General features: G+C 40.5%; 1 protein-coding gene across 1 annotated transcript; it reads right to left on the minus strand.

The window, feature by feature from the left end:
* Positions 1-21,520: 21,520 nt before the first annotated feature.
* LOC142172524 (uncharacterized) lies at positions 21,521-27,515 on the minus strand. The gene is made up of 2 exons (XM_075236162.1): positions 26,647-27,515; positions 21,521-21,686 (listed from the first exon to the last, which is right to left on the minus strand). Exons 1-2 carry the CDS (start codon positions 27,513-27,515, stop codon positions 21,521-21,523), a joined length of 1,035 nt encoding a protein of 344 aa, XP_075092263.1.
* Between the last annotated feature and the right edge of the window lie 45 nt (positions 27,516-27,560).

Genomic DNA, 27,560 nt, shown 5'->3' on the forward strand with positions numbered 1-27,560 from the left:
GCCAAATGATCGAACGTACCGTGTCTGCATAGAACAACCGAGCCCGTAACAACCAAAACATGTATTCTTGTACCAAGTAATCAAAGGAACTTAGTATTTTTGCAAAAACGGCTCCTCTGTCAAAAATGTCCCGAACACTCGGGGATTGGCGTCAATAACTCAAAACAATGCGACCCCCGGGTCGGAGATCCTAACTCATATGCCCTCAATGATATAATATCAAGATCACAAAATAGCTCCAAAGCCAAAAAATGTCCCAAACACTCGGGGTCTGGTATCGAAAACTCAAGGCCACATGACCTCCGGGTCAGAAACTCCATTATTGCAAGCCCTCAATGAGGCAATACCAAGTTTACAAATAATGGCTCCCGAGCCAAGAAACCCTCGATGACTCGGGGACTGCCGCCAATCGCCACCCCCATCGACTTATCAAAACCCGAGGCCGTAAGACCATATGCGGGCAACCTCGGTCTCGTAAGACCTATATAAGGCAACAACAATATCTATAAGACGTCAAGCAAGACATGAACCACACTTGTACCAAGTAACAGTATCTGTAAGACCTCAAGAAAGCCATGAACGACACTTGTACCAAGTGACAATATCTGTAAGACCTCAAGTAAGGCATGAACCACCCTTGTACCAAGTGACAAAATCTGTAAGACCTCAAGCAAGGCATAAACCATACTTGTATCAAGTATCCAAAAATGTAAGACCTCAAAGGTATGTAAAACTTGTAAGACCTTTCTAAAGGAATAAATCTCAATGTTAAGGCTATATATCGGAATTGTAAGACCCCTAAAAAGGCATACCCTCGATATAGAAGCTGAGACAACTTCACTCCAAACTGAATGGCTCTGGTCAAACACAAATGACTACGATCACAAGTCTGTACCAGCAAAACTAACATGACTCGGGGACGCCCGACCATCGCTATAAAATCACATGCCTTCAACTACTTCGAATATACTTCGAAAAGAACCGATTAAACAGGCTACCCTCGACATATAAGGACTCACAATCATGGTTCCTATCGAACCGTCGAAGAGTCAAGCAAACACAAGTTAAAAAAGTCATTAACAAGGGAAAATTAAAGCCCATAAAATGTCGTACCGACCCAATGCTTAAGAGCCACTATCACCATCGTATATAAAAGGTCGTGCCGACCCAATGCATAAGAGCCACTATTGTCAGCCCATACAAAAGGTCATATCAACCCAATGCGTCAGAGCTACTATTGCCAGCCCATACTAAAGGCCGTACTAGCCCAATGCATAAGAGCTTAAGGTCTAGCTTTAAATTCAAAAACTTGAGGGTCGAATGAGCTCGAGTCAAAACCCGATTCGGAGACTGAACCCAAAACAGTTAACTAAATATGCCTAAGAGCAAAAGCGTAAGAGCCACTTGTGATGACCCAGCTAGTTATCTTAAAAATTTATGCCCGATCCCCTATTAGCTGCTTTCCCCGAGTTTATTTCTACTATTTTGATTTGCCGGGATGTTCGGTTTTGAGTTTCAGAGAGTTTTTGGATACTTAGTTTCTAAATGAGAGCTTAAGTGTTGAAAAGTTAGTTGTAGTTAGAATAGGAAGACGACCTCACAATGGAAATCCGATGGTTCCGTTGGCTCCGTTGGGTGATTTCGGGGCTAAAAGCGTCTTCAGATTGTATTTTGGAGGTTCGTAGCTAATTTAGGCTTGAAATGCCGAAAGTTGAATTTTTGAAGTTTCCGGTTCGATAGTAAGATTTTGATACAAGGGTTGGAATGGAATTCTAGAAGTTGGAGTAGCTCCGTAGTGTTGAATGTGACATGTGTGCAAAATTTCAGGTCATTCGGACGATGTTTGATAGACTTTTTGATCGAAAGCATATTTTTAGAGTTTTTGGAATTCTTAGGCGTCAATCCGATGATAAATAGGTGTTTTAATTTTGTTTTGTGCGTTCCGAAGGTTGGAACAAGTTCTAATGGGGTTTTAGGATATGTTGGTATGTTTGGTTGAGGTCCCGGGGGCCTCAGGTGAGTTTCATGTGGTCAATCGGACCATTTCATGAAGTTTGGAGTTAAGAATTGCAGGTTCAGCTGTTGCAGATATTTACTCTTCACGTTTGCGAGTGGACCCTCACATTCGCGAAGAGTCAGTGGAAGATAGTGGAATTTTAGCCTTCGCGTTTGCAAAGGGCTGGATGTTCGTGCATCGCGTTCGCGAGAAGGGCAGCGCGTTCGCGTAGAGTAATTGGTCAGCAGGGTCTGTGGTCGAGTTAGTGCATTGCGTTCGCGATAGGTGGAATGCGATCGCGAAGGTCTGCATGTGGAAAGCATCGCGTTCGCAAGGTATTGGTCGTGATCGCATAAGAGGGAAAATGGTCAAAGTCATTTTGTACTTCGCGAACGCGAGCGTTTTACCACGTTCGCGAAGAAGGAATTACCTGGGTAGGTATAAGATTTCAAAATCGAGGGTTTAGCCATTTTTATCAAAACTTAAGCTTGGGAGCTCTGATTTGATCGAGATTTTGAGGAATTTTCAGAGATATCGATTGGGTAACGATTCTAGACTCCTTTTTGCTTGTAACCCAATAACCTAAACGTGAATTCATCCTTTAATTTCAAAATTTGTATGAAAATTGGGGAAAAGCTCTTAGACCAAGAAATGAAGTTTTGATTGGGGATTTGATATCAGATTTGGATAATTTTGGTATGGTTAGACTCATGAGAGATTGAGGATTCTGAAACTATAAATTTTACCCAATTCCATACGTGGACCCGAGGGGCGTTTTGGTCATTTTACCTAATTTCGCGTAATAGCTTAGAATTTAATTGTAGAATCAGTTACTTAAAGTGTTATTTACATTATGAAATTGAATTGAATAAATCTGGGCCATTTGGAGTCGAGTACTCGTGGCAAGAACGTGGTCTCAGGTTGATTTTTTTGAGCCGGTTCGAGTTAGGTGGCTTGTCTAACCTTGTGTGGGGGACCTTCCCCTTAGGATATGATATAATAATTGAAATGCCTTGTACGTGAGGTGACGAGCGCATACTTGAGCTAATTGTTGAAAATCCGGGTTTTCCTTAAGTATTTTAATTGAGTTCTTTTTTTCTATTTTATTTTACTTGTGAAGTTAGTCTGTTGCTAGTTTAGAAAAGCATGTTTAGTTGACTTAATTTCCTATTTGCTTAAACTACCTTAATTGCATTACGTGAAGCATGTTAGGCTAGAATTAATTGTTTACTTGGTAGGAAATTTAGCTTAACTAGGTATTCTTGTGTTGTTGCTGTTTGTTTTTACTTTGGGACTACGGGACGGCATCCCGGGGGATCTCCTGTACGTGTTTATTATCTGAACTGAGGTGCGGAATACCAAGAGATCTCTGACACGTATATTGAGGATACCAAGAGATCCTCGGAATACTGAGAGATCCCTAGAATATATTGAGGATACCAAGAGATCCTCAGGATACCAAGAGATCCCTAACATATATTGAGGATACCAAGAGATACTCGGGATACCAAGAGATCCCTAGCATATATTGAGGATACCAAGAGATCCTCGGGATACCAAGATATCCCCGGTTATCATCCTTGTTATGTGTGGTACTCCCTTGTGGTTTGCCTTCATCTCTGTTTCCATTATTGTACTCTTATTATCCTGTATAGATTCTTACTGTAGATTCTCAATTGCACTACTTATCTTATCTTGTCATCTTAATATTTTATTTAACCTCAGTGGGGCTATGACCTTCCTCATCACTACCCAACCGAGATTAGGCTTGGCACTTATTGAGTACCGCTGTGGTGTACTAATGCTCCTTCTGTGCATATTTTTCATGTGCAGATCCAGGTACCGCTACTCAGGCCTATCATCCTTGAGGAGGTTACTGCTCTAGAGACTTTGAGGTACATCTTCCGCGTCCACAGACCAAGAAATCCCTTTCTATTCCTGCTTTTAGTATTTATCCCTTCTGTATTTTTCTGTTCTTATTAGACATTCTGGAGTTAGAGCTATGTAGTATTGATCTTAGCTTGTGATTCGTGGGTTTTCAGATCTTGGATTTATGTATTGGTATTGAGAGTTAAACATGGTAAGCCGAGCACAACATTTAAACACTGTTACTACTTTATTTCTATTTTAAATTGTTTTACTGCTGCAAATTAATCTTACCTAGTCGTAGAAACTAGGTGTTGTCACGATAGTCCACGAAGGGCAAACCGGGGTCGTGACACCACTATCACCAGCACTAAAATCGAAGGTCGTACTAACTAAACTCGTAAGAACCACTGTCGCCAGCGCTTAAATCGAAGGTCACAGTGACCCAACGTATAAAAGCCAGGTCTAACCCGAGAACACTCGGGGACTGAGCTGCTCAACAATAGCGAAAACCCGAGGGTATAACCTAAGGTCTAAGATCTCGAATCGATTATCGAAAATATCACACATTATTCTCAAAAGGAAAAGGAGAAAAGAAGTGATAAAAAACGAAAAGCCTTTTATACATATTGCTCGCAGAGGTAACTTTACAAGACTTTTGAAAAACTCTTACAAGGAAGGAGCCAAATAGAACCCTAATTTATCATCGAGCCTACATCTTTGTCGGCTCCACCAGAGGTTGTGCCCTAATGGTTTCGGCTACAGTATGAGGACCTTCAACAGCCTCTTCCCCTTAAGGGATTCCTACTTCATTCTCATCATCATCTAAGCCACTACCCGGCACACCTTCGGAAGAAAACAGGGCAGCAACATTCTTATCTAGGGTCTTCACCCTCTCGAGCTCGGTAGACAAATTGATATCCCCCTGCAATTCTTGTGTCAAACTCTTCAATACAACTTTTCTCTATGGATCCGTAACTCATATACTGAGGGCAATGGCACAGGTGCTCGATCATCTATATCTGTAATAGAAAATTGCACCCCTCGAAGAAATCTGCCCCAGCTTTACAGGCTGTAAAAGCTCGGTATATCTCAGACACTATCATAGGGGCGAGAATGCTCTTTACATTGGTAATCAGGACCTTAACGACTCCGGCCACCCGCAAATCAATATTCCCGTCTTTTCAGGGAAATGCCACAAGGCCTAAAAAAGATACCATGAAGGTGAAACGCCTATGCTCATCCCACTTTGTTCAGTTTCGTTTGCTACAAACCCCGCTTGCTGGATCATTGAACCCTCCTACATGCCCGTACCTCTGGTATCTAAAACGTAGAGTAGCAAAACCATCCTCCAACTCGGAATACGGTACTCCCTTGCTTATTTTTAGCAAATCCATGAACTTGTGAGAGTTAATGGCTCTTGGAACGATCAAATACTTATGCCTCAGCCCTTCAGTACTTCCCATATAACCTGTTATCTCTTCCAAGGTTGGGGTGAGTTCAAAATCCGAAAAGTGAAACACGTTATGGGCCGGGTCCCAAAACGTAACCAAAGCCTTTATGACATCTCCTCTGGGCCTGATTTTTAACAACCCGGTGAGACCTCCTAAATGTATATTTACCGTATCTTGCTATGATTTTCCCAGATCTTCCCACCACTTGTGCAACTCCAAAGGGATCTTGTTCATGACTGATATCAGCAAACTTGGACTCGTGCTCATTCTGCACATTTATTAGGGTGATTAAGCAAAAATCAAGACTCATTTGACTCAAAGACAAAATTGACACACTTTTTTTTTCCCTTTTTTTCAAAAAATAAAATCTGGTTTTGTAAATACGGCCTTTCAGCACCTCGAAAATGAAAATTTTAAGGCTGTGTTGGCTAACCGGTGAAAACCTTGAAAAATGACCACAGACAGCTGTTCTTGCAAAATCAGCCTTCCGGCGCCCTTTTAGGGACATTCGGCTATTTCCGACAAGAATGACATCACCCTAACTATTTTCAAATAAAAGTAAAATTTTTGTTCTTTTGGATTATTTTTGCAAAAAGGAAGTTGGACCCGATGGGGGTTGCCTACGTATCTCACACCCTGTGAGAATCAAACTGGCGTAGTTCGGGCAAATAAAAAAACTTCTTTTTCTTATCTTCTTTTTTTTTCACTCCATTGGAAAAACTCTTTTATTTCCATTCTGTTGGCAAATAAAACAAACTATTTTTGAAGACAAAGATTATTCAATTTCTCAAAAATTCAGCAGAGTTTCGACACGATTTGGACATTAATTTTTTTCGAAACAGGTGTTTAACTCTCTTTAACCCTCATACTGCTATTTCTTTTCCAAATTCTCTCATTTTATTCAAAAGCCGGTCAACATGCAAATCCGAAGTAAATAAATGCACAAGTAGCAAGTAAGATGCATCAGGGTGGTCTTTTATTTTGGGTGCACCTGTCCTAGACAGACCCAACCCCTGTGTTGAGTCTCCAAAGTCAGATATGCACATGATGCAAGAAAAATGCTCCTACTAGGGATCCGGTATGAAGTATTGTTATACTAGGTTTAAAACCCTGGGTTTATTTGTTCTAGACCTAGCTTACCCGAGCGGACAACTCGAGCCGAGGACGGGGCTGCGTACCGGTAATAAAAGGATCATCCAGCTTTGCAACTTGTCCGAGTCTCATTCTATTTGGGATTTGACACAAACAGAAAGAAGTCACCACCAGCGTGCACTCCTCAGGAGAGAGAAGAGAGGGGTTTTGTAGCAGTTTATATATACAGTTCAGATAATATCAAAGCGACAAAAAGCAACATTTAGCACATTAGGCCAAATCATGTAATAAAATCAGATAATAAATAAAGCCAAACATAAAAATTATTCTATGCTCGAATTCTTGAACCCTGAACAAAGAGGTTCTGGATTCGGTCCCCAGCAGAGTCGCAAGAGCTGTCACACCTCCTTTTTACCCACACCACCGGAAGGGTATAAATAAAGGGAGTTTTTCCAATTAAAGGACAATATAAACAGGATTTATTGTTAAAAGATTCAGAGTCGCCACTTGGGAGATTTATGGTGTCCCAAGTCACCGGTTGAATCCCGAATCGAGGAAAAGTTTGACTCTGTATTACAGTCCGCGAACCAGAAATCCGGGTAAGGAATTCTGTTAACCCGGGAGAAGGTGTTAGGCATTCCCGAGTTCCGTGGTTCTAGCACCTTTAAGACCTATGTGCATTTTTACTTTTAACCGGTTTTAATCATTTATAAAGAAGATTGCAACGTTATTAAAACACGTCTCGAACCATGTCACATAAATGCACCCGTGATTTTTGATATATTTTAACATCGTTGGGATTTGGATTTGGGTCACATAAATGTGCACCCGAATTTAGGAAAAGTAATTTTTTTAAAAATATCGCACCTAAAGCAACTACGCGTTTTTAACTTTGCGAGGGCCATGGAAATTTACTAAATGGCACGCCTCGAATTCTAAATGTTTTTAAAGACATAATTAAAGAGGGCCACGCGATTTGTCATCTTACTTGGCGCGGCGCACCTCAATTCCATTTTTAAAGGATATTCAAACTATAGCTTGAAGGGCCATGAACTATGAGTTATCTAGTTATGACTCACCTCCAATCTACTTGATGGTCTTAATTAATTAACACTAAATATAGTTAAAGGTTCCATTTAAATTAGCCAAAAGGCTTGTATGAGGGAAAACCGATTCATTGCACAAAAAAGGCTTGAGCCCACACAAAAGGATTGGAGGCCCCAAACAAAGGAAATGGCCTCGCTCTGACTCAAAGAAGCCTTCTGAATTGGGCTACTACATCAACAATGTCCTTTCCTAAACAAATCATATCCATATAATTCAGCCTAAATTTGATCTAACAGAAAAGGGAATATATACTTAACTGTACTTGCATCATCATTGAACCAAGAAGAAACAGATGTCATCTAAGGAATGAGTTCTTAAATCCAAAATATGAGGCCAAATAAAAATGACATGAGAATGGTCATAACACCTTGACATTGTAATGTATAACACCATGATAAATGTGCTCGAGAAGGCTGGCCGAATTGAGGATTCAGTGATAGCTCTTAGGCAGAAAACAACACTTGTTTCCAGAAGTCTTTCGGGCTCCAAATAAGAAGAATGTACTAAATGTTCATAAAAATCACAACATAATACGTCGCTAGAATGAGATTCGGCTAACATTTTCATGACTACCCAAACTTCAACCAAACAAATCAAACTAATGGAACAAACAACAAAAATTCAAAAGTAAAAGCGTCGCAGATTCGTACTCTGCTAGCAACCACAGGTTTCATCAAAATGTAACTTATCACGTCGACAATGCATAAATTTTAGCTTAAGCAAGACTGAACTTCTTAACCATATTTTAAGCCGTCTAAACAAAGTAGTACAGGAGAGGAAATGCACCTGAATGCGCAAAACTTCAACTACTTCCAAGAGCAGAATACAAGGAGGTTTAGTAGTGGAAATCCAAAATCAAAGCAATAGCAGAGAAACAGGACTTAGAAGCCATGGAGGAAACTCGACCAGCAGCTCTCAACAGTGATGAGCTCACTTAAATCAACTTCACTTGAACGGAAATCATGGAAGGAAAATGGAGCTTTTTTTTTCTTCGAATTTTCAGAGTTTTGGAAGCAAACTAAGAACAAGCAAAAGAAAAGAACTCGAAAATTTTCCCGTACTCTTTCAAAAATAGAAAAGAAAACAGAATGAATAAAACCAAAGAAAACTCATAACCAAACCTCCATTTTTCTTCCTCTGATTTTTTTTACCCCAGATTTCTCTGAAATCCTCTCCCTTTACAAAAATCAGAAATGGCCCTTTTGAAAACGAACCTCTGATGAATATGGGGCTTGGATTCAGTGAAATTGATCCAACACCTCACACTCATCCAACGAATTATTCTCAGAACCTTCCAATCGCGTGCTATATCTCACCTTCGAGCGAGTGAGAGGAGGGAGAATCTTTGGTATCAGAACCATTAGAAATGGCAAGAAGAGAGAAGGGGGAAACGCGTGGTGTGAGGTTTGATGTTCACTCGCCATGGATTTTGCCTGAATTTGGGGCTTGTTCGCGTGTTCTTCGGAGAAGAAGAACAGTAACGCGTTGGGTTTGGGACTTAGGGCTCGCCTGTTCGCTTATTTTAGTTATGAATTATTTGGGAACGGGTCGGGTCGGTTTAAGGAAGACGGGCGGGTATAAGGCTGGAATTGGGTTGGGCCTAGGCGGACTGGGTCGAATTTGTTTGGGTTGAATGGAATTTGGGCCTTGCATTTTAATCCATTACTCAACAACCCTATTTTCTTCATTCTCTTTTTCCTCTCTTTTCATTTGTTGTTTTTTCTTTCCCTTCTTAATTAATTAAAACTTAAATTAAAACTCCTAAAAATAGTTAATTTACTAAATTAAGCTAAATAACTAATATAATATTTACAAGCATTAATTACTTGTAAATTAAAGGGGAAATTATTGATTTGGAATTAAAAGGCTAGAAATGCAAAAGTAAGCCAATTTTGTGATTTTCATTTTAATGGAGCACCTAATTTAATAATTAACCTTAAAATGTGAAAATCAATCCCAAATGCCAACGCACGATATTTTTGTATTTTTTCATGAATTAAATAAAATAAACGTGCACAGACAAATGCAAACAGTCGACAAAAAATGCCACAAAAATCCACAAAATTGCAAATAGTGCGAAAAATTTATTTTTCTTGAATTTATGGGAGTAACCCACGTAGGGCAAAAATCACGTGCTCACAGCTGCCCCTCTTTGCTCGGAAACGCGAAGAGTTTTCGTGTAAAAATAAAGTGAGCGGATACGAGCGATTTTTGCCCGTTTGAATACTCTGTGGGAAACATTTTTTGAAAGATTTGACCGCACCCTGCTTCCGAGATTGCCTACATATCCTTGGCTAAAAAGAAATCAGGTCAATGTAGTTCAGGAATATTTGGTAGCTGGGACTACCATGAAGCTGTGATTTCACTGCCGCTGCTGCTGCTATTGCTTACTGAACCTCCTTATTACACCATGTCAAAATAAAACAAGAAGCTAGACTAGACTATGATCTATGGATTACAAAGGTTCTATCTATATCTTCAAACTTGATCTTGTGCTTCTTGTTGCCTTGTTGTTCTCTGTTCTCTCAGAGACATCCGTTTGTTGCCACCTTGAATTGTAAACTAAGATGTTTTCCCCTTCTTCAGGTGAGCCTGACTGCTGAACCTGATATGTATTCTCATGCTATCCAGGCGGGCTCCTGAATTCAAAATGTGAATGTATTCCCATGCTATCTAGGCGGGCTCCTGACTACTGACTTGAAATGTATTTCCTGCTATTCAGGCGGGCTCCTGACTTCAAAATAAACAAAGCAAAGAATTTGAAAGCTAAAACTTAAATGGTACTCCCTTGTTCTCCAGGGGGGCTCCTGATTGCTGCACTTGAATGTATTCCCTGCTTTCCAAGCGGGCTCCTGACTACAGACTTGAAACGTATTCCCTGCTCTCCAGGCGGGCTCCTAACTTCAAAACGTGAATGTATTCCCATGCTAACCAGGTGGGCTCCTGATTACAACTTAGACAAAACAAAGATTTTGAAAGCTAGAGCTTAAATGGTACTCCCTTGTTCTCCAGGCGGGCTCCTGACTGCTGTATTTGAAAGTATTCCCTGCTCTCCAGGTGGCCTCCTGGCTGCTTCGTTTGAAAGTATTCTCGTGCTGTCCAGGCGGTCTCCTGACTTAAACATAGGCAAAACAAAGAATTCAAAAGCTAAAACTTAAATTGTACTCCCTTGTTCTCCAGGCGGACTCCTGACTGTTGCGTATTGAAAATATTCCTTGCTCTCCAGGAGGGCTCCTGACTTCAACTTGAAATGTATTCCCTGCTCTCCAGGCGGGCTCCTGACTTCAACAAAATAGACAAAATAGAGAAAAAAATTTCTGCCCCAGTTTGGGTATACGGGAACAGATGTGAGTGTAAAACTAAATCATATTACCAAGTGTTACTAAGAATTCGAAAGCTAGGTCCCATTATGCAGGGAGGTCCTGACAACTCTTAACTAAACGACAACTTTAAATCTAAGTTATATCTTCTATAGGTATGACTTCTGCTAAATCTTTCTATGTAAGAGAATCTTTAAACTACTCCCCATTATCCAGGAGGGTCCTGAAAATCAAAGGTCAAATTTTATCTTAAGGGTGACAATTTTCACGGCCGAATTATACTACCCTACAGCAGAGTTTACGCTATATGTTGTTATCCAATTGAAATCTTAAATCTAAGTCCCATTATTTAGGAGGGTCCTGGAGACTTCTAATTAAATCCTATCTCGAACATGCAAACTTCTAATCTAACTTATATTCTTTTGGGATACATTTATGCTAGATTATGCTATTTCTGAACTTCAAGCTAGGTCCCATTTTCCACGAGGGTCCTGAAAATTAAAAATCAAACCTGTTTGGTGACTGCCTTTCTTTATGGGGGGTTTCTCTGAAACAACCGAAATTTTCTGCCCATGTTTTAATCAAAGAAAATCTTGTCAGTTTATAATGGTGGTTAGCTGATGACATTCTTGCTGAAGATCCTTCCGCTGTATTATTTTGTTTTGACTAGCTTCCCCGAACTGGTCCTGAACTGCTATGATTTTCTGACTGACTTTCAAACCCCATGACCTTTGACAAACCGAGTGTCCTATACCCACCGATTGTTTTGCCTCTGACCCCTTTATCCGAACCTTTGCGTCTCCCATGACATTACCAAACCATTCCACCGATGAAACTTCCGGTGATTCCTTGTACCCCCCTCTTACATCATGTTATCCTTAGTATGCTCCGACCACGACGTGCTTTGTAATTTTGGAATTTTGTAGTGAGCCTTGACTTGCTTTGAACAAGACTGACATTGAATCATCTTAGACAAATAAACCCAAAAGAAAAATGAAATGCAATGACTTTTCAGGTTAAGGATAAAAAGAATCCAAAACCAGATGACTGCTACCAAAGGAAAAAGAAAAAGAAACTTATCTGAGTGGAACAGCCGGTACCAATGATCATGACATGCATTTCGGATTAATCGGCCCAATCTGTCTGACCAATCAACTTTCAGTTGTCGTACTTCATTGTCTCAGAACTTCCATGACTTGACTACTTTACCCGAACCTTGACCTTGTTCATCCTGCAGTGACTTGAAAGGTTTTCACCAGCAGACCTCTTTCATACGTTCATCTCTCAACTCACTTTCACCTTATAGTACCCGTGAGGGTTTTCACCAATAAGACTCTCTCATTTTATTTTTCCTCCTTTAACCGGAGTGTTGCCCCTGACATGAATTACCTTTACCTGCTCGACTTGGCCTTTCTTGAAGATTGATCAGAAGGTCTTTCTTTGGACCGTAATGTGGGATTTTGAACAGGGTTAGAAAGAAAGGGTAATAAAAAGGTTCAAAACAATTCAAATGGGTTAAAATTACAACTTTCAGAATCGAGTTTCTTACAACATCCACAACTTCTGCCCCAATTTCTTACTTGGGGACTTTTGGATTTTTGTTTTGATGGGACTGAACTGTGAGGTTGCCTACGTATCCTTAAAGGAATCAGGTCGAACATAGTTCATATCATAGAAATTACTTCGTTGTTGTGATTTTTCTTTTCTCCTTTTCTTTTCTTTCTCTCTTTTTCTTCTGTTATTCTTCTTTTCTTCTTCTTTTTTTTTCTTTTCTCTCTTTTTTTCCTTTTTGCTTTTCTCTTTTCTTTTCTTTTCTTTCTCTTTCTTCTCTCTTTTCATTTTTCTTCTCATTTTCCTTTCTTGTTCACTCTTTCTTTTCCCTTTCACTTATTTATCCTCCGCACTTGCTTTTCTGAATTGTGTCGTTGATCCCGAAAGAGGGGTATGAAAGAAAATAAATAAGGCTAAAAAAGGGGTGACAAGGGATAAAGTTTTTAGATAGCAGAACAAAACGCCTTCGTCATTTTAATCTTCAAAATATGCCAAATACAAACAAGTACAATCAAACAAGGAAATCATACATAGTATCTTTTGACTGCATCAGAATTGATAGCCATTTCTACATATTTGCCTTCTATATCTGTCAAATATAATGCGCCATTGGACAATACTCTGGATACAACAAATGGCCCCTACCAGTTTGGGGCAAATTTTCCTTTTGCTTCAGCCTGATGAGGCAAGATACGTCTCAACACTAGTTGACCCACTTCGAACTTCCGTGGACGTACCTTCTTGTTATATGCTCTCTCCGTTATTTGTTGGTACATTTGGCCATGACATACTACCGCCAATCTCTTTTCATCAATCAGACATAATTGCTCCAAGCGGGTTTTGACCCATTCAACGTCATCAATTTCTGCCCCAGCAACAATCCGAAGGGATGGGATTTCAATTTTTGCGGGTATTACCGCCTTCGTGCCATACACCAACAAATAAGGAGTAGCCCCTACTGAAGTACGGACAGTAGTGCGATATCCCAACAATGCAAATGGCAGATTTTCATGCCACTGTCTAGAACCTTCCACCCTTTTCGAAGTATCTTCTTTATATTCTTGTTGGCTGCCTTGACTGCTCCATTCGCCTTAGGGCGATATGGGGTGGAATTGCGATGTGTAATCTTAAACTGCTGACATGTCTCCATCATCAGATGACTTTTGAGATTAGCGCCATTGTCCATGATGATTACTTTCGGAATCCCAAACCGACAGATGATATTTGAATGCACAAAGTCGACCACTGCTTTCTTGGTCACAGATTTGAACGTTTTCGCTTCAACCCACTTAGTGAAATAGTCAATGGCTACCAGGATAAACCTGTGTCCTTTCGATGCTGCCGGCTCGATTGGCCAATGACATCCATGCCCCAAGCAACAAAAGGCCATAGTGCAGACATTGTATGTAATTCAGATGGTGGAGAATGAATCAAATCTCCATGCACTTGGCACTAATGACATTTACGCACAAAACTGATGCAATCCCGCTCCATAGTGAGCCAGTATTAACCTTCTCGGAGAATCTTCTTTGCTAGAACGTACCCACTCATATGTGGTCCACAAACTCCGGAGTGTACCTCAGTCATGATGACTGTGGCTTGTCTGGCATATATGCATCTTATCAATCCAAGATCTGGAGTTCTTTTGTATAACACCCCTACACTGAAGAAAAATCCACTTGCCAATCGTCAAATTGTTCTTTTCTGATCACCTGTAGCATGTAGCGGATATACCCCCATCCGGAGGTATTCTTTGATATCATGGAACCATGGCTCCCCATCAAGTTCTTCTTCTACCATATTACAGTAAGCATGCTGATCACAAACCCGAATCTGCAAAGTGTCCACATAAGACTTATCTGGATGTTGTAACATTGACGCTAGAGTAGCCAAACCATCGGCGACTTCATTATGGATCCTTGGGATATGCCTGAATTCTATCAACTGAAACCGTTGACAAAGATCATGCAAACATTGTCTGTATGGTATAAGTTTCAAATCCCGTGTTTCCCATTCTCCCTGAATCTGGTGCACCAGGAGGTCCGAGTTACCCAAGACAAAGACTTCTTGGACACCTATATCCACAGCTAACCTCAAACCCAGAATACAGGCCTCGTACTCAGCCATGTTATTGGTATAGTAAAAATAAAGCTGAGCAGTAACAGGGTAGTGGTGCCCTGTTTCAGAAATAAGTATTGCTCTTATGCCCACACCCTTTATGTTTGTAGCCCCATGAAAGAAAAGTCTCCATCCCGGCTTCTCGACTTGTTCCAACTCATCAATGTGCATCACCTCTTCATCAGGGAAATAAGTTTTCAAAGGTTTATAATCGGCCAAATGATTCGCCAAGGCCTGTGCTTTCATTGCAGTTCGAGTCACGTAGACAATGTCAAATTCTGTGAGCAGGATCTGCCACTTTGCAAGCCTCCCTATGGGCATAAGCTTCTTAATGATATACTTCAATGGATCCAAGCGAGATATGAGATATGTAGTGTAAGATGACAAATAATGTTTCAGCTTCTGCGCCACCCAGGTTAGGGCGCAACATGTCTTCTCAAGCTGAGTGTACTTGACCTCGTACGGTGTGAATTTCTTGTTGAGATAATACATGGCTTGATCCTTTCTGCCAGTGATATCATGTTGACCCAATACACAACAGAATGAATTGTCCAATACCGTCAAATATAGAATCAAAGGCCGCCCTGGTTCTGGCGGGACCAACACGAGTGGATTTGACAAATCCCCCTTTATCTTATCAAACGCCTCCTGACATTCATCTGTCCACTTGACCGCGACGTCTTTCTTTAACAGCTTGAAGATAGGCTCACAAGTTGTCCTGAGCTGAGCGATGAACCTGCTGATATAATTCAATCTCCCCAACAAACTCATCACCTCGGTCTTGTTCTTCGGAGGTGGCAATTCCTGGATGGCCTTGATTTTTTATGGGTCCAATTCAATACCCCGGCAGCCGACTACGAACCCCAACAACTTTCCAGATGGCACCTCAAAAGCACACTTTGCAGGATTAAGCTTGAGATTATACCTGTGAAGCCTTCGGAAGATCTTCTTCAGATCCCTGACATGGTCAGACTACTTTCTAGACTTCACAATCACATCATCCATGTACACCTCGATTTCTTGGTGTATCATATCATGGAATATTGTTGTCATTGCCCTCATGTAGGTTGCCCTAGCATTTTTCAAACCGAATGGCATGACCCGATAGCAGTACGTTCCCCACGGCGTGATGAATGCCGTCTTTTCTGCATCTTCCTCGTCCATTAAGATCTGATGATAACCCGCGTAACAATACGCAAAAGAACCAATCTCATGTTTGGCGCAATTGTCAATCAAGATATGGATGTTCGGCAACGGGAAATTGTCTTTTGGACTTGCTTTGTTGAGATCCCGATAGTCAACACACACCTTGGTCTTGCCATCCTTCTTCGGTACAGGCACAACATTGGCTAACCAGGTGGGATACCGGGTGACCTGAATGACTTTGGCATCGAACTGCTTGGTGACCTCTTCCTTGATCTTTACACTCATATCCGTTTTGAATTTTCTCATCTTCTGTTTCACAGGAGGGAATGTCGGGTCAGTGGGCAACTTGTGAACTACTAAATCAGTGCTTAGACCCGGCATGTCGTCATAGGACCATGCAAAAACGTCTTTATATTTGACCAGTGCTTTAATGAAATCTTCCCTGAGTTGAGGTTCCAGATGGACACTTATTTTAGTTTCACGGACATTTTCTTGGTCCCCTAGATTAACTGCTTCTGTGTCATTCAAATTTGGTTTGGGCTTTTCCTCAAAATGACTTAGTTACTTACTAATTTCTTTATAGGCCTCATCATCCTCAAATTCCAACTAATCATCACACTCAATTTCTTGTATTATTATTTTAGAGGTAGATTGGCTTTTAAAACTGGGCCAAAGATTCCTCACGCATGTCATGTCATTGATATCAGCATAAAAAGAACTGTACAAAAGAAGAAAACAAAACAAAAATAAAATTAGAAGAAATGAAGGAAAAGGAACAATTGCATTTCATTGAATATAAAGATAACAGGGTTTTAACACATCCAACTGGACGGAACATAATATCTGAATTACAGACCCTGGAATAATCCAGATAACTAAAAGAAAATCAAAACCCACTACGAAGACTCCCTCCGGATAGGAAGAGGAGTAGCTTCCCAGTTGTTGACTTTTGCACGTGGTCCCACAAATTGCACATCTATCTTGATGGACCCTTCCCCGACCTGAACCATATTAACCTCAGCGAATAACATTTCGAACCCCTTCTCCAAGTCTCCATCGGCTCCAATCAGTGGTCCAGGGACCTTTGACAACAGTTGCTTTCTGGTACTTGGCCTGACGAATGACCTAGATAGACGCGGGACTGGCTTTGGCAATGCCCGTGCTTTCTTTTTCATTTTCCTAGCTCTTCTCACGTTTGCAACGGTAGGGTTGAACCCCAGACCAAAAGTATCTAGATTCCTTGGAAGGGAGACTGGTTGCACAATACCTTGCAGAGATGTACCCAAACCCTTGCCCGGTGCGAAACCGTTTTTCAACATTTCGACAGCTACCATGACTGATGCCGCAGCCATCTTTGGAGTTGGCACACACTTTCCTTCCGGAATTTTCTCTACCGATACTATGTTGAAAACCTGATAAACCCATGGTCGCTTGCTATCGTCAACCTCTATGAATGGAACAATGGCACCATTGGGCACACACAAATTATCTTCGCCATGTACAACAATTTCCTGTCGATTGCATTCAAACTTGACCATTTGATGTAGAGTAGACGGTACTACTTTGGCAGCAAGGATCCAGGGTCGTCCCAACAACAGATTGTATGAAACAGCCACATCGAGCACCTAGAATTCCATAGTAAATTCAACTGGCCCTATTGTGAGCTCAAGCACTATGTCCCCGACTGAATCCTTCCCTCCACCGTCGAATCCCCGAACGCAAATACTGTTTTTGTGAATCCTTTCATACTCCACTTGCAATTTGTTCAATATGGAGAGAGGACAGATGTTTGCACTAGATCCATTATCAACCAGCACCCGAGTAACCACATAATCTTCGCATTTCACCATCAGATAGAGGGCTCTATTGTGCTCGGTACCCTCCATGGGTAACTCATCATCAGAAAAAGTGACTCGGTTTACCTCAAATATCTTGTTAGCTATCTTTTCCAAGTGGTTTACTAAGATTTTGTCAGGAACGTGGGCTTCATTCAAGATCTTCATCAAAGCACGACGGTGTTCATCTGAATGGATCAGTAATGACAAGAGCGAGATCTGAGCTGGTGTCTTCCTTAACTGCTCCACAATGGAATAGTCTTGCGCTTTCATCTTTCTCAAAAATTCTTTTGCTTCTTCCTCAGTCACCGCTTTCTTCACTAACACTGGATTATCTTTTGAGGTCTTAGCTTTTCTCAACTGTTCGGGGGAAAAGCATCTCCCCGATCGAGTTAAACCATGGGTCTCACACACTTCTTATTTAACCTCTTTCCCTTGGTAAGTTACTGTCACTCGTTCATAATTCCACGGGACCGTCTTGCTGTTGATCACTGGGAGTTGAGTTACTGGTTTTATAATAACAGGCTCTGTGCGAGCACCCTTCACGACCACAATAGGTTTACTTGTAACCCCTGATACCACCACTTTTGTTTTCTCTGGTTTCACTGTGACAGCGCTTGCGACCCTTTCCCGGTTACCACAGCTGGCTTATTGTCTACCCCTGTCAACTAGACCATTGATTCCCTACTGGTTACCTATTCCTTTGAACTGGTTTCACTGGAGCGGATCATCATCACCGTCTGCGAGGGTTTCTTAGCCTCCCCTCCATTGTGTATCAACTCAATCATATGGGTCTCATGGTGAGCTGGTAGCGGATTCTGATTGATGTTTGGTGTTTCTAGGGCCTGAACCTCGATCCGATGAGTATCAATGAGCTCTTGTACAACTGTTTTTAGTTTCCAGCATTTCTCTGTGTCATGGCCTAGGGCCCCTGCACAATACTCACAATTCACCAAGCAATCAAGATTTCTGGGAAAGCGATTCGACATTTTGGCCTCGATTGGATTCAACATACCTAACTATCTCAGTATGTGGAATAGGCTGGTATATGATTCTCCCAATGGAGTGAAAGTCTTCTGCTTCTGCAACCTCTCATTCTTAAAGGCTTGATTGGGTCGAAAACTTGTTCCAGGAGGGTTTTTGTAGGCTTTTGGGGTGGATGGGTATTTTGTGGAGCTTGGTAGAGACTCTGTGGAGCTGGAGCACGCCATTGCGCGTAACCAAGAGGTTGGGTATAGTTTTGTGCGTGATAGACAGAAAAATGGGGATCTAGCGGTGGGTAGTAGTGTTGTGGTGGGCTATATGGAGTGTGGGGGTATGTTTGGGGATAGGGTCGAGGCTGGTTGTAGAATGGTGGACGGTTCCTGGATCCACCCCAAGCTGCCGACTCGATCGTTGCAACATCCTTTTACTTCTTCTTTCCGAGTACACCCCCAGTACTGTTTTGAATGGCCTGGGTGGTTGCTTTGATGGCTGAGTAACTCATGATCTTATTGGACTTGAGTCCCTCCTCAACCATGCCTCCCATTTTCACAACTTCATTAAAGGACTTGCCCACTGCTGATACCATATGACCAAAATAAGTGGGCTCCAAAGCCTGCAAGAAATAATCAACCATCTCACTCTCTTTCATCGTGGGGTCAACCCTCGCTGCTTGCTCTATCCAACAGAACCCATATTCTCGGAAACTCTCACCGGGCTTCTTCTCAATCTTCGTCAATGACAGACAGTCTGGGATGATTTCAAGATTATACTGAAAATGATAGGCGAAGGCGTGGACCAAATCGTCCCATGTGTACCACCTACTATGATCTTGTCTGGTGTAGCATTCTAGTGTTGACCCACTCAAACTTTGGCTGAATATGCCATCAGCAATTCGTCTCTTCCACCTGCTCCTCTCATCTTGCTACAGAATCCTCTTAAGTGTGCTACCGGGTCATCATGCCCATCGTACAAATCAAACTTGGGCATTTTGAACCCTGCTGGCAACTGAACATCTGGGAACAAACACAAGTCCTTATAGGCTACACTCACTTAACCTCCCATCCCCCACATATCTCGGAACGATTGCTCTATGCTTTTCACCTTTCTGATCATTTCTTCATGCTCGGGATTTTTGGGCAGTTTCTCGGTCTCTGCCGAGATATCAAGATCAGGAGTGTAAGGATATGGTTCTAGAACTTTGAAGGTGGGTTCAGGGGGATAGTACTGGTTATCGTGAGTTTGGAACAGAGGTTCACTGGAAGATCAATATAATGTAGCAGGTGGGGGTGCCACAAAAACAGGTGTAATTGGTGTGGGAGGGTACGAGACTTATTTGGGTGGTGGAGCTTGAGAAGTATGGGAAGTGGTGCCTTGGCATTGTTGGTAGAGGGGAAAGGCTGGAGATAAGTTCACAGTGGGAGGTTCCTGAGGTTGAGCTAATGGTGGGATATAAGCGGGGTTAGCGGGATAGACTGGCGGTAGATGCCCATTCGCCCAAGCTTGGTACATTTCAGCCATCTGTTGTTTCAGCTTATACATTTCTTCCCTCGTTGCGTTAACGTCCATTTCTTCCACCTCTTTCGATGGGTCGACAATACTTGTTTCTAGTTCCTGGTCGACCATATTCAGCCTGTCTTTCGATCGGGTGTTGAAGGAGTGAGTTGCCAGAATGCCGACCAGCTAACCACCTGCCTGAACTTAATTCATCAACAACAACATTGTTAGTGGTTAGGTTTTCAACAAGTTGGTAATCGCACATTTGAGGGATGAATGCACCTAAGTAGTTAACCGTTTCTATCATGCATTTGTTCGGCCGCTTGCGTCATCCCGACTTGGTCATTTTGCAACTTTCTTTCTTTTTCTTTCTTTGCTTTTCTTTGTTTCTCTATCCTCTCCTCGCCATCGTTTCTTTCCTCTTATTTCTCTTATTTTCTTTCTTTCTCTTCCTCTCTCTTGTTTTTCCCCTCTTTTCTTTTCCCCCTTTTTATCTTTCTTTTTATTTCTTTCCTTTCTTTTGGTTATGGTCGAATCATATGGAGATTGCCTACGTATCATGACCCCGCATGAACCAGACCGAGCGTAGTTCTGGGAGATAAGTGTGAGAGTAAAATAAAACATTTTTTTGGGGTTTTTCAGTTTTATAAACACAGATGCTTCGAATACAAAGGCTCAATACTAACAAATTTCAAAAGACGAGCAGACTCTGGTGCAAAGACAAAATACTGACTTCGAAATTAAGTTATCATACTCCAAAGAAATACAGACTCAAAAACAGAAAGAAAATACAAACCTAACATGACTTATAGACTTTGACAGAAAAGGAAATACAGACTCAACGGAAAATCACGAGTACATCAATGCTCTTGGTGCCCGCGGGACATCATTCGGTCTCGCCACGGGCCTATGTGCAAGATCCCTTTGAATTCGGTCCAAGTCGTTCATTATTTGTTTAACAAAGGTCATCACCGCCGCAGAGAATGTAGTGCGAGTCATATCCTCATAGACGTGGCACTTCATAACGATATAGTCAGCGATGTTTCTAATTCTCTCTCTTATGACGCCTTTTTCTTGTAACAAACGCCCAATCTGCTGGGCCCTGGCCTCCAAAGTTTGCTCAGCAGCATAATTTTGTTCCTGAAGCTGTTGCAAATCTATTTCTAACTGCACCAATACCGTATAACAATGTTCCCTTTCAACATTGAAGTCTTTTGCCTGCTTGATCATTTTGTTTTCCGTGGCGATCACCTTTTTCTTTAACCCTGCGACCTCATCGTCGTACCTTTCTCTTAACTGCTTAACCAGGCGTACCCATTCGCTTTCATTTTTAGCCAATTGTTTTTGAGCCTTGGCTAGTTCATTTTCTGCTTTGTTCAAATCAAAACTATAGTCACTCACTTTCTGCCTTAGGTTAGCTATGAGTTTTTCATCCCTGTCGCTTCGGGCTGGATTTTCTGCCGCTACTTTCATCTTCTGAACTTGAGCTCGAAGGGCTTCATTTTCTTTGGCTAGCCTTTTCTTTTCCCCTTCATCCGCCGCAATCTGCAAGCTACTCTATAATTGAAGCTCCCTGATTTGCTTTTCCAATTTTCCTATTGTGGCCCTGTCCTCATTCTCCTTAGACACCCAAGCCCACTGTTCTTCTGACGCTTCAACGAATTCCTGAACATGAGGCTTTTTGGCTGGTCTTTCTGGTTCAGCCCTTGCAGTGTTCTTTTTTCTATACCCAGAAAGATAGGCGGGTGAGACTTCCCCTCTAGATAAATCACGCACTCGAGTGTTTACTATCAAGTACTGGCATTCATTCCAAATAGAACGAACTGTCTCTTCATGAAATTGACCGTCAAAACTAACCTCGACCGCATGCGTACTAAGATCTTCATCTGGATGCATCACCTAACACCTTCTCAACTGTCTCATCGCCCGGTAAGGAGTGTAAGGCTGAATACCTCGTAGACCCATCAGGAGGAAATAAGGACCAGTGGCGGGCATATACACAATTTCTTCAACAGGAAGCCAACCCAATGTCCATTCTATTTGCCCTGCAGTAATGGAGCGAAGGTAGGATACCCAATCTTTAAAACCCTCTGGCCGCTTAAACCCTGCAATTCTTGTGTCAAACTCTTCAATACAACTTTTCTCTATGGATCCGTAACTCATATACTGAGGGCGATGGCACAGGTGCTCGATCATCCACATCTGTAATAGCAAATTGCACCCCTCGAAGAAATCTGCCCCAGCTTTACAGGCTGTGAGAGCTCGGTATATCTCAGACACTATCATAGGGGCGAGAATGCTCTTGGCATTGGTAATCAGGACCTTAACGACTTCGACCACCCGCAAATCAATATTCCCGTCTTTTCGGGGAAATACCACAAGGCCTAAAAAAGCTACCATGAAGGCAAAACGCCTATGTTCATCCCACTTTGTTCGGTTCCTTTGCTACAAACCCCGCTTGCCGGATCATTGAACCCTCCTACATGCCCGTACCTCTGGTATATAGAACGTAGAGTAGCAAAACCATCTTCCAACTCGGAATACAGTACTCCCTTGCTTATCTTTAGCAAATCTATGAACTTGTGAGAGTTAACGGCTCTTGGAGCGATCAGATACTTATGTCTCAGCCCTTCAGTACTTCCCATATAACCTGCTATCTCTTCCAAGGTTGGGGTGAGTTCAAAATCCGAAAAGTGAAACACATTATGGGCCGGGTCCCAAAATGTAACCAAAGCCTTTATGACATCTCCTTTGTGCCTGATTTTTAACAACCCGGTGAGACCTCCTAAATGTATATTTACCGTATCTTGCTATGATTTTCCCAGATCTTCCCACCACTTGTTCAATTCCAAAGGGATCTTGTTCATGACTGATATCAGCAAACTTGGACTCGTGCTCATTCTGCACATTTATTAGGGTGATTAAGCAAAAATCAAGACTCATTTGACACAAAGACAAAATTAACACACTTTTTCTTTTCCCTTTTTTTCAAAAAATAAAATCCGGTTTTGCAAATATGGCCTTTCAGCACCTCGAATACGAAGATTTTAAGGCTGTGTTGGCTAACCGGTGAAAACCTTAAAAAATGACCACAGACAGTTGTTCTTGCAAAAATATCCTTTCGGTGCCCTTTTAGGGACATTCGGCTATTTCTGACAAGAATGGCATCACCCTAACTATTTTCAAATAAAAGTAAAATTTTTGTTCTTTTGGATTATTTTTGCAAAAAGGAAGTTGGACCCGATGGGGGTTGCCTACGTATCTCACATCCTGTGAGAATCAAACTGGTGTAGTTCTGGCAAATAAAAAAACTTCTTTTTCTTCTCTTCTTTTTTTTCACTCCATTGGCAAAACTCTTTTTTTTCATTCCGTTGGCAAATAAAACAAACTATTTTTGAAGACAAAGATTATTCAATTTCTCAAAAATTCAGCAAAGTTTCGACACGATTTGGACACTGGTTTTTTTCAAAACAGGCGATTAACTCTCTTTAACCCTCATAGAGCTATTTCTTTTCCAAATTCTCTCCTTTTATTCAAAAGCCGGTCAACATGCAAATCTGAAGCAAATAAATACACAAGTAGCAAGTAAGATGCATCAGGGTGGTCTTTTATTTCGAGTGCACCTATCCTAGACAGACCCAACCCCTGTGTTGAGTCTCCAAAGTCAGATATGCACATGATGCAAGCAAAACGCTACTACTATGTATCCGGCATGAGGTATTGTTATACTACATTTAAAACCCTGGGTTTATTTATTCTAGACCTGGCTTACCCGAGCGGACAACTCAAGCCGAGGAGGGGGCTGCGTACCGGTAACCAAAGGATTATCCGGCTTTGCTACTTGTCCCAGCCTCGTTCTATTTGGGATTTGACACTAACAGAAAGAAGTCACGACCAGCGTGCACTCCTCAGGAGAGAGAAGAGAGGGGTTTCGTAGCAGTTTATATATACAGTTCAGATAATATCAAATCGACAAAAAGCAACATTTAGCACATTAGCCACAATCATGTAATAAAATCAGATAATAAATAAAGCCAAACATAAAAATTATTCTATGCTCGAATTCTTGAACCCTGAACAAAGAGGTTCTGGATTCGGTCCCCAGCAGAGTCGCAAGAGCTGTCACACCTCCTTTTTACCCACACCACCAGAAGGGTATAAATAAAGGGAGTTTTTCCAATTAAAGGACAATATAAACAGGATTTATTGTTAAAAGATTCAGAGTCGCCACTTGGGAGATTTATGGTGTCCCAAGTCACCGGTTGAATCCCGAATCGAGGAAAAGTTTGACTCTGCATTACAGTCCGCGAACCAAAAATCCGGGTAAGGTATTCTGTTAACCCGGGAGAAGGTGTTAGGCATTCCCGAGTTCCGTGGTTCTAGCACGGTCGCTCAACTGTTATATTCAGCTTAATTATCTGATTTTAAAACACCTTTAAGACCTATGTGCATTTTTACTTTTAACCGCTTTTAATCATTTTTAAAGAAGATTGCAACGTTATTAAAACACGTCTCGAACCACGTCACATAAATGCACCGTAATTTTTAACATATTTTAACATCGTTGGGATTCGGATTTGGGTCACATAAATGTTCACCCGAATTTAGGAAAAGTAATTTTATTAAAATATCGCACCTAAAGCAACTACGCGTTTTTAACTTTGCGAGGGCCATGGAAATTTACTAAATGGCACGCCTTGAATTCTAAATGTTATTAAAGACATAATTAAAGAGGGCCACGCGATTTGTCATCTTACTTGGCGCAGCGCACCTCAATTCCATTTTTAAAGGATATTCAAACTATAGCTTGAAGGGCCATGAACTATGAGTTATCTAGTTATGACTCACCGCCAATCTACTTGATAGGCTTAATTAATTAACACTAAATGTAGTTAAAGGTTCCATTTAAATTAGCCAAAAGGCTTGTGTGACGGAAAACTAATTTATTGCACAAAAAAGGCTTGATCCCACACAAAAGGATTGGAGGCCCCAAACAAAGGAAATGGTCTGCCTCTGAGTCAAAGAAGCCTTCTGAATTGGGCTACTACATCAACAATGTCCTTGCCTAAACAAATCATATCCATATAATTAAGCGTAAACTTGATCTAACAGAAAAGGGAATTTGGAGGGGGTCATTTTAATTTTAATACTGCGATGTATACCTGCTGATACATATATTCATTGTTTTAATATTTGTAAGAATTATTGTTTTTCTGTGTTGATAGGTCTCAAGATTATCTCTATAAAATTCAATTTCTTTCTCTATAGTTAATAAAGCTTTATTACGTAATCTATTATATTTAATTATGTCTTTGCAGGTTTTAATATTGTGTTTAACACAATCTATTTTTCTATTTATGTTACTGAGGTTTTTAAGAAGTTTCCATTTCTGGGTGTTATAGAATCTTATGTAATGAAAAGTGTTATGTTTCATTTATAAACAGATTTTATTAACTTGATATGTGATCATTAATCTGAATATAAATCTAATTCATATAGATCTAATATATCTATTTCTTGTGATACAATTAGTTCTGTAAATGCTTGTTCCATTACATATATTATTTCAAAAGTAACTAAAATATCATAAATTTTTCTTTTAACATCGTTATTAAGTCTGTTAAAGATATATAATATAAGTATTTTGTAGTCAATATTTTCTTCTAATAAATACGTGTGGTTGTTCATTCAGATTTACTATTTATCCTTATCATGTGTTTACTAAACATATTCCCTCTAACCTCTTTGTTTATCATAGAGTTTATCATATTTTAATAAGTTATACTGAACAATCTTTTCTGGTCACTACCATGTTTTTCATGCTTCAATCATTTACCCTAACAGCGCCTCAACTCTGTGTACTCCCTAAACGGCTTCCTTGCCTACTGATTTCCACTTTAGGATGGCATAGTCTGGGCTTAACTACTCTCAGCATTATTAGACATGCAAACTTTCTCAAGATGTTCTTTATAACAGTACTATAACATGATAAACAATTATGATATTCAAGAGATTATAAGGAATATAAGAGTTTAGTTAAACATGATTATGAATAAACTTACCAGGTTTTGTAATTCGTTTGAATGCTCCATAGCTTTCAGAAGTTTGTATATAATCAGATATTTTATTGAGAGAAGATAAGAGAGAGAAGGTGAGTATGAGGATGTCCTTTCTTCCTCGGATTTACATTCTATATATAGAAAATTAAAACGACTCCTACTGTTCACAAATGACTCTTACTATTCATGAACGACCTTTACTGTTCATGATTATGACTCTTACTATTTACTTTACGACTTTTTTACATGACTCTTACTATTCATGAACGACCTTTACTATTCATGATTATGACTCTTACTTTACGACTTTTTTACATGACTCGACCCTTTACATTATTTGTTTTCAATAGTTGTTTCCTTCATTTGTCTTCTTGCTAATACCTTCATTCTAGTTGGACTTCTGGTACATAGTTTTCATCTCCATTGCACTTTGAACATATGTGGTCTGGATATTTGTGTCCCACTAGTTTGCAGTATCTTGTCAATAACTTGTTTGAAATAAATTCTTTTTTTAATGCTCTGGTAGTTGGTTGCATTTCTGGCTTTAATAATGATAAAATCCATTTCTGGACTTCATCCATATCTCCTTGTCGTAGTTCTTTTGAGTTGGCATATATCATTAACCGGTCTCTGGAATAATAGCTCCAGATAGCATTTCCTTGTAGATAATTGTTAGCTAGTTCTTGAATAATAGTTGCTATACCAATTATTCTTTTGTTGGCATAGAAACTTGGTATCTCCATTTTCTGTATCTCCGGTTGTTTCTCTATTTCTTCCGGTATTATCATATCTCGTGTTAGTCCTATCTTTATCACCTGTATAATGGGTTTTATTTCATCATATAGTATTTCAGCTGGTGCTGTATAGAATTTGATGAAGAATAGGTTGCCTTTTATAATTCTTTTGAAGGTGACAAATGCTTTGTATAGCTCTGGTATTCCAATTATTTCTTCTCCGTCGTGGGTATATACGGTGCTGAGTAGTCCGTAGTTGTAACATGTCTTTACTAGGTTGGCTTTTGTTTTTGGTTGGGCTATTAGCCTATTATATCCCTGTAGTTTTTGGGTTATATAATCTTGTGTTGGATCTGTAGTAGTAGTTGATCTGGGGTTTAGGTTTAGAAATGTCTGAATTTTATATATATTCTCAATATATGTTTGAGTAATATGGTTATATACCTTTTTGTTGTGGTGTAGGCTATTAGCATAGGTTGTAGTTTGTGGGGTTATAGCTATTGCTTCTTTTGGCTTTTTGGATGTAAATGGCTTATCAAATACGTTGTTTAAATTTACATTGGTATGTAGCTTCTTATTCACCTGTTTGCTTGTGCCTGCAGCTGTAGGTAAACAAACTTTGTCATGGGTTTTTTGGAGTTTCTCAACGTCTCCTTCTAATTCTGGAATTTTTAAGTCTTCCGATCGACTTAGCTCTGCATTTTTATAGTCATGCTGCTGACTTTCTAGCTGTTGTAATCTTTTGCCCATACTATCCATCTGTAATGATCGGGTAGTAAGGATTGCAAATATATTTCCGTTTTT

Source organism: Nicotiana tabacum, chromosome 18, assembly GCF_000715075.1.
Source record: "Nicotiana tabacum cultivar K326 chromosome 18, ASM71507v2, whole genome shotgun sequence".
In the NCBI taxonomy this organism is placed as follows: Eukaryota; Viridiplantae; Streptophyta; class Magnoliopsida; order Solanales; family Solanaceae; genus Nicotiana; species Nicotiana tabacum.

What these genes read in the sequence shown, in the direction of transcription:
- LOC142172524 (XM_075236162.1), bottom strand. Translation starts at nt 27,515, where the DNA reads ATGGATAGTATGGGCAAAAGATTACAACAGCTAGAAAGTCAGCAGCAT. An exon ending in AGCTATTATTCCAGAGACCG is followed by an intron (nt 21,687 to 26,646) that starts GTTAATGATATA and finishes TTCTGGGTATAG; the next exon opens with AAAAAAGAACACTGCAAGGG.